The sequence below is a fragment of the Trachymyrmex cornetzi genome, unplaced genomic scaffold (genome assembly GCF_001594075.2).
Source record: "Trachymyrmex cornetzi isolate Tcor2-1 unplaced genomic scaffold, Tcor1.1 scaffold1156, whole genome shotgun sequence".
NCBI classification, from domain to species: domain Eukaryota; kingdom Metazoa; phylum Arthropoda; class Insecta; order Hymenoptera; family Formicidae; genus Trachymyrmex; species Trachymyrmex cornetzi.
In genome coordinates this window covers 3,997-12,812 of record NW_017295715.1, presented here as the reverse complement: position 1 = coordinate 12,812, position 8,816 = coordinate 3,997, and the positions used below count along the sequence as shown (strand labels likewise).

The window sequence follows — 8,816 nt, the reverse complement described above, 5'->3', positions numbered from 1 at the left end:
ACTCCCGATCGCGATGACTTTACGAATTGTACGGATGTTCGGACTTGGAAAAATTTTACGATCGCGTAGACAGCCACGTGTTCGCACTTAACCTCACTCACGGCGCGCATAAGCTAATTACAGCAATCGCCTCTCAACAAAAAAACGCGGACACTCAGACTCGACAAACGACCGGACTAGCGTGTATCACAGAACCGATAAATATATATACATGCCTAATTAAAGCCAATATTATAACTCAATACTAATATAACATAAAAGCATGCAACAGAGTAGTTGCGGGAAAATTACCCCCACTCCTTCTATTTTTTTCTGATTTGTGCGGCTTTAATCCCAGTGCGGTGTATTTGTCGAAGTTACCCTATATATAAAATACCAATTCTATACGTTTTTTCGTAAAAAAAATCTTGAAAAATTGGAAAAAGAAATAAGACACAATGTTATTTTTACAAGATTATAAGAGTATTAATATATTAATATGCTTATTGATACGTAAGAATTAGTAATGCAATATATCGTAAAATTATCGGATATCGGAAATTTTATATCCAGTGAAACATCCAGGGAGCCAATTTTTCGAGTTGGATATCCGATATTTTTAGGATATCCGACCGGATTCCTGAACAATGTCTTAAAAAAAAAATGAGTAAAATAAGAAAAAAGAGAGCAAAAAGACCGTATCAATAGAGATGATAACTATAGAGAAAAAAATGGAAATTTTGCAACAATATACTGGATATACCGAACATTTTTTGCCAAGCGCTCTTGTGTAGATAGAGCGGACTAAACTGAATCCAAAAGTCCTCTACCATTTTGCAATTTTCGCAATAGTTAATAAGATATTAATTACTAAAAATTGCTGAATATTAGTTTTCAATAATTTTTTACTTAAATATTATCAACTTTACGGAAAAACAGCGAAAGTCAGAAATTATTTATTTTCTTTTCGAAAAGTTCTGAGAATTTCTTCAGAAATTTTTAATACAGTATTTATTTTATGTTGGTAAACATAGTTTGCTAATAAGAAAATGCAATACTAAAAAGTTGATGAAAAATTCTAAAAAAAGTTCTTAGAATTTTATGAGAAGAAAGTAAATAATTGTTGTCTCTTGCAGTTTTATTTCTATAAAGTTGATAGTATTTGAAAACAAAATTATTGAAGACCATTATTCGGCAATTTTTAGTAATTATTATCTTGTTAACTATTGCGAAAAGTGTAAAATGGAGGACTTTTTGACTCAGTTTAGTCCGCTGTCTACACAAGAGCGCTTGGCAAAAAATTTCGGAATACCCTGCATATAAAACATGTTCTTCCAGGTTAATAATTGTTATGTTATTGTATAATATGATATTAGAAACAGACTCTAATAATAACTAATTTATAAAATAATGAAGTATTTTCAATGACGATCCAGATCTTTTTAAATAAACGAGAAAATAAGTCATTTTTAACGTAGGGTAGACCGGGGAGTAAAGGTCCCCGGGGAAAAAGGTCCACCCCTTGTATTTCGGTAATAAGGCATTCACTAGAAAATTCCGCCACACAGTTCGTCAACTAAGAGTAAGAATCTTATGTCACGCAGTTCGTTACTGCCTATTAACCGTCAGGAAACTTGCACGGATGTGCCCATGTGTTTGAAAGCCAAAAGTAAGATATTGGCGCCGCAGATATTTTGGTCTGAAGGGATCATTTTTGCACCTAGATAGATTAAATAAGTGTATTTATTAATCTTATTCTATTGTTTTAACAGTGTGATTATTAGAATTGTTATTTCTATTATAGTTTTTTAATAACAATGCTGCAAAGTTTACATGACTTGTTGGGGTAAAAAGTGCCATGGTTGTTGGGATAAAAGTGCCACGGTTGCTCTGTATTCGTTAATGTTGATTCTATAACAAGTCGATAATCCTAAGTCGATAATCTTATCAGTGAAGTTGACCAATAGCCAACAGTACGAAACGTTACCGATTACTTTCGATTATCGACTCATTGTATAATTAGCATTAGTGGTGTTCGTTACGCAGAGAGACAGGTAAATTATTCAGAATGCGACTTTCATCTCCGATTTCGATGAAATTAGGCTTATTTGACGCATCTATATTACTGTAATAATGATGACGAATGATTTTATCGCTTAATTATCTTTTTATAACAAATATTTTTTCAAATTCGTTATAATCATTCTTTATTAGAAGACTAATTTAATTGTTTATTAAGGTCAAAATGACTTAAAAAATCAAGTGTAAGAGGAAAGATTATTCTTATTTGTTTTCGAGCACGATATAGTGCTAGTTTTGTTTCTTCTTTTCAAAGTTTGTCTTAGGTTAAGAAAACATTAATAATTTAATTTTCTGTTAAAATTGAAATATTTCTATTATAATTTTGTTACCAAAACCCTCTTAATAATAAAAACCCACCTTATAATAAAAAAACTCTCTAGTATATACCTATTTTTATCTCAGAAAATAATTCAAACGTAATTTATTAGTATTAGTACTTTTTACCCCATTATGTGGAACTTCTTGCCCTACATATGGGGTAAGAAGTGCCGAATTACTTCCTCTGTAAAATTTACGATATCTTTGTAATGAAGGGTATATATGCATACTTTCTTGCATGTATTTTATAGTCAAAGGACTCTAGTTTCAAAAAATATCAACACGATCTGTGTGAGTTAAATATTCTTTATTTTATAGCAAAAAATGTCAAAAGTGGCCCTTTACTCCCCGGTCTACTCTACAGGTATTTTATCAAAGAGTATTGTTTTTAACACATTTATGCCATATTATTAACTTTTTGATATACTTGTACATCAAAATCAATTTTTTAGCTTTTAAGTTTTTCTTTAGCTGTTGTCAATGTCAGAGATGGGAAAGTTACTTTTAAAGTTACTTTTAAGTTACTTTTTATTTGGAAATTCAGTACTATAAATTAAGGTATTTTATTTCATATATCATATTTTAACATTTGCTTCAACTTTATATTATTATTTATAATTGTACTCTCTTAATTTCTAAATAAAAAGTAACTTTAAAAGTAACTTTCCCATCCCTGGTCAATGTATAAACATTTGATTAAAATTTGATTCGTTTTCGAATCAAAAGAATTCCATTCAATTCGATTCAGCGTAAAGGTTTTTAATTCGATTCGATTTGTTTTCGAACATGTTGTTACAGATTCGATTCGATTCGATCTTGCAAATGCTTGATTAGCACACCTCTATCATATGTTATAAAAATTGCTTCGGAACGATAACAGTTGTATCTAATTTGTAAAAATACCTACAATGAGCTTTATAAATAACGTTAAAATTTTATAAGAATTTAATCGTTTCTTACATGTATATTTCTATCGAATTTTTTTATTAGGATATGTTAGTCATATTGGTCCTACTTTATAAAGAATTTCCTCTCTTTAATTATAAACAAAAAACGCAGTAATGAAAATATAAGTCAAATATCGTATTGTAAATTGTAAATACAGAGCTACAATAATATAAATTACGTAAATTAATAACCATATCTTGGTTATACATGGAAAGCAATAACACTTATATACAAAATATTACATTACGACTACAATGTTCTTCATTTTACCTTGCTGACAACAACAGAATGAACAAACTGAACAGTAAAACTAATATAATCAGACAAACAGTCTGCACGATTTATTATAAAATTGTATTGTTATTTATTGAGAGGGTTGAGAGAGAGAATTTACCGTGTAATTAAACAAACAGCGAGTAGATACTAGGCTATATTATATTATCATATTAGATACTAGGCTATAAGGTCCAGTTATCTTATGTAAAGAAATATCATTTTTTAATAATAGAATGTAACGGCCTATTACGGTTGGAGCTGGATCTTCGTTGCTTTAAATAATTCAATCTTGAATTACTAATATATACTATATGTATATGTACTTGCATATATACCATATTGTAGTCTTTTTCAAACTGCGCGCCGAATTTTTTCCGGACTAAATAAACGCAATTAAAACTACTCTAATAATCGCGAATTAAATTGACAAACAATTTTTAATAATTTGATGCTACCATCAAGCATCATATATTATAAAGATGTTAATCTATAAAAACTATTAATAAATTTATTGCGAAAAATATTACCTCGGCCGGGACTTGAACCCGGATCTCTTGTAAACCGTACGAGCGTCCTGAGCCATTAGACTACCGAGGCAAGATATGGTTATCATTTTTTAAATTTTTACTGAATTATGTCTTGTCATTAATTTTCAAGTCACCTTTTTCAATGCGAGTATATTGCAGATGTTTTATCAGAAAAAAAGATTATTAACATTTGATCGATATTTTCCAACAATCGTATTATTCATATGCAATCAAGTATAGAACCTATTCAAATTGTGTGTAGATTGACTGCTGCGTTACGCATTGACGTTTAATGTAAATGCAATGAGCATAAAGTTGACATCAAAATTCCATGATTGTCTGGAATTGAAATATTATCGGCGGTGATAGAACCGATACAGCAACGCGTCAGTAAGTGAATCGAATTTATTGCTATTTGCGGATTGTGCAAAGTACAAATGGTAACGATACGAGCGGTGTTTCTTTTCCGTTTTTGTTCACACGAGTTCGACAAAGCACAATGTGGACAACGTTTTGGTAATCGTTAAATATGTTCGTTTATCATTCGATATATTACGAGCATCACCCGATATCTGATGACAAATATATTTTGATATAGGCTACACATTAAAAGACATCTGTTATTGTCATTTATATGTATAACCAAAGGTGCGTACATATTGTATATGATATATCCAATCAAAGCCAAAAATTTACAAATTATCATTAAAGGGATCCTAAAGTCATCTATATTACCGAATAAACCATATAATTTTTGTATAACAATTAATACTTCTTTCTTTTTTTATAGATTCGAAAATCCTTTTCCATGATTTTAAAGTATATGCATTAATATGTGTCTGTGAAGTGGAGTTTATGCCGAGAACATAAAACAAATTCAAAATTAAAACTTTTACCATTTCTTAGTCCAAAATGACACTTTAAAACTGTCACATGGTCACATCGTCGAGATGCTATTGTCGATTAGTTGATTATTGATAAGTTATCGATAATTTCAAATCTATGTATTTATACGTTTTTTAATTCAACTTCATTTGATTTATCACCAATGCCGAGAAAAATAATTTTAATAGTTAGAAAAAGTTTGTATTCACATTTTTCACACGTGTCAAACGATCCACTCAAATTTTTGTGTTAATTTAACGCAAAATGAGTATGTTAAAGAATAACAATTATCCGTACTCATTACACATTTTTATTATAGTGAAAATAAGAATAGTTGTGATATTAGTAAACTAAAAATATCTATTTAAAAAGTTATATAACAATAACTAAACAATATTTATTTTTATTTGAAAAATGGAACAATTTTTATGTAGTTAACTTTAGTAGAACATTTGATTAACCTTATTTGAAAAACTGAAGATTAATTAAATTTTTCTTACAAATTACTCTTAACTTTTATCTTTATTACTCAAAACAGTAAGCATATTCACGTGCTTCGACTGCAACCGAGTTCTTCTATCTGAAAGAATTTGTCCAGCTTTTGAAGAAACTCTTTCACTAGGGACTGATATAGCTAGTATACATAGGTATTGTAATACAATTTGCTCTAGGTTGAGATAATTTCTCATTCCTTCTGTCGTCCACCATGTAAGTGGATTACATTTCCTATGAATTATTTTGGAATGTAAGTACCTACAATCATTTTTTTTTATAATGTAAGGAAGAATGGGGCATAGTGTACACTTAAGAGAAAAATTAAATAAAACTGCCAATTATTTTTATCAATTAATCAAAGTCTTTATTCAAAAGGTACTCCATCAGTTCATTATCTTTAATCTACAGTAATTAACATTCATATATTATCAATATAAATTATGATTTTAAATAAAAAACAAAACCTTTACCGTTAGGGAATTATCTGCCGCAATGAGAGGTAATACCGAACCAATTTCATTTTCTGTTTATAATTATAGTTAATAATATACAAAAGTTAATTATTGTAGTTTAAAGTTGATATCCTTTGAATAAAGACTTCTATAATTGATAAATGATCACCGACTCTGTTTAACATTTCCCTTAGATATTTGCAATCTCCCCTATGTCAAAGTCATCAAAAACATGTAATAATATTATATTTTGGTTCAGTGTAATAATGTTTATATAAAAATAATGATTAATAAAAATTTTTTATAAAATCTTTATTTGTAAATTACAATTTAATTTCCTAAAGATAAGCATTTACTACAAAATAAAAATATTAATCTAAAGAAATACTGAATATTTATTAGATATAAATTTGATATAAAGAAAAGTTTATTGTATAGAGCCTAATTTAGAATTCAAAGTTTTAATATTGATTTTAGTAATTAATATTGATTATTAAATAATGCAACTTTTTAATCTAATATTCTATCTTACTTTAACATTACAAAAAACAATGAAAAAGATTTAATTTATCATTATTAAAGTGATTATTAATTTAATTTTTGATATTACTATTCTGGTTTCAATTATTGGTGAGTTCATCAAGAGTAAATCAAATTAATAATAAGAGAAGAGACAAATTAAATTAAAAAATCCTATATTTAGTCAAAGCGGATCTTAATGCTAAGTATTTCCCTGTGAATTTATGTACGTTTGATTATGTAAACCGCGCGTTGAAAATTTTTTCTTGAAACACAATTATGAGCAGAACCATAGTTGTAATATTATTTATTAAATTGATAAATAATTTAATAATTTTTGATGCTGATGATTCACACGGAAGTATATATTGAAGCATCGTTAGCAACACTTCTAATCGTAACAACATTTGCTTCATATATAAGATGTGTAATCTGTACGAAATTATAATAGTTCTTAGACTAATAGTTTGTACAAGAAACAACGTGCAGTTCTTAGAACTAAACTTAGATGTCTAATTAAAACGTTATTGTTATACAAAAATTTATGTGTATGTGAGATATTGATGTGTCAGTGACACGTAAATCGTCTGTGTGTAAGTTATACTTACATTATAACTAAGAAACTTTGGGATCCCCCTAAATGCGAAAGCAATATTTTTTATTAATAATTTTTAATAAACAAATATATATATATCTATCAAGTTTTCCCGGGGAAAAATATTTTCATATTATTTTATATCTTCAAAAATTTGTCATGTTTTAAATTTATGAAGATTTCTGAAAAAAAAAATGTTTATACTTTTTCAGATTCTATAAGAGTTTTCTATAGAAATTCTCATTTCATGAGAAATCTTATATAATAGAAAATGTAAAATATTTCAAAATTCATATATGAAGATTTTTAGAAAAAATACGTAGAAAAATCTTACTTTTAAAGTGTTCCAATTCGTATAAAAAATCGAACAAATTTTTTAATAGGTTATGAAATTGTATAGAAATTCTAAAAAATTCTGAAATTTCCATAAGAAACATGAATTATTAAAAAATTCTAAAAATATTTCCATCAAGATGGTTTTTCAGTTATCATTATTATTGTTTGTCACACGAATTATAATTTATTAACAATTTATTCTGATCTCAGAAACAGCATCTTTTCTTATAAATAAATAATTTTATTTTTTTTATAATTGATGTATGTAGATAGGTATAAAATGTTATTGTGAATACGGAAAGCTAATCGTATCTACATTATTTATTTAAATTTTGCATGATTCATCGGTTTGTTTAATTACCGTATCTTTCCATACAGATTCCGTAGGTCGAATAAGCGAAACTGCAGGAAAGCAATATCAACCAATAATAGGATCTTCTTATCGATATACTTGCAGGCATAATGTCATCCCAGTGGTTTACGGAAGCGCCAACTACAGTCGGTTCGCACCGCCAAATTCCTACGTGAATGCTTTAGACTTCGAGAGTCCGAAGGAGCTTGCCGCGTACTTGAAATATCTCTCTCAGGATCTACAGCGATATCAAAGCTTCCTACAATGGAAGAAATATTATCGAGTCAAAGGAGGGACAAAGCGGGCTGTTTGCATCCTTTGTGAGATGCTGCATAAGCAGAAAAAGCCAAAACTGTATTCGGATTTATCCGATTGGTATGCCAAAGATAAATGTACTATCCAGACGTTTTTGAAAAATGGCACCGATAAATACGCCACGAAACGTATGATAATGAATCACGAACAGAAGTAAGAGTCGAATTATAAAGCTGAAATATGGAAACGTTAATAATATATTCAAATAAAATGTTTAAAAGGAAAATATCCTAGGACCAACTAAACTTAAACATTAATTGTAAATTGATGTGATTCTGGACATTAAAAAAAATATATAAATATAAGGTATAAATAGTAATCACATTCTTTTTTCGTTACATTAGTTTCAACTTCTGCATTATTGATCAGAATCGTAACATAAGTACTTTTCGAATCCATCTTGTTACTATCAAATTGAATAGGACTTTGCAGAAATGTATCAGTGGTAGATCTGATTTATCTTAGTTTCAGAAACTCTGATTTGAATACATAGTTAAGCTTCTATACGTGATGATAAGATATCCTCATCTATTATCCTATTATGTATATTGACCGTTTCTAAGTCTTTAACAAGGTGAATGACGATGCAGCTTCGACATTTGACTTATACATCACTGATAGGTCATTAGACTGAGGATATGTAGTGTACATCGATATATTCACTACTTGCTTGATTAGTCAAGATCAAAGCGGTTAAGCTTCATCGCTCTAGCACTACTACACTCCGAGAATTCGAG

General features: G+C 28.7%; 1 protein-coding gene across 1 annotated transcript in view; it reads left to right on the top strand.

The window, feature by feature from the left end:
- The window catches only part of FucTC (alpha-(1,3)-fucosyltransferase C), a 26,328-nt gene extending 17,764 nt beyond the window's left edge, over positions 1 to 8,564 (top strand). The window contains exons 3-4 of the mRNA XM_018513220.1: positions 7,870 to 8,385; positions 8,545 to 8,564. Coding sequence (XP_018368722.1) covers positions 7,870 to 8,236 — 367 coding nt within the window. The 3' untranslated portion in view covers positions 8,237 to 8,385; positions 8,545 to 8,564. The remainder of the gene's footprint in view (positions 1 to 7,869; positions 8,386 to 8,544) is intronic.
- Positions 8,565 to 8,816: the final 252 nt, after the last annotated feature.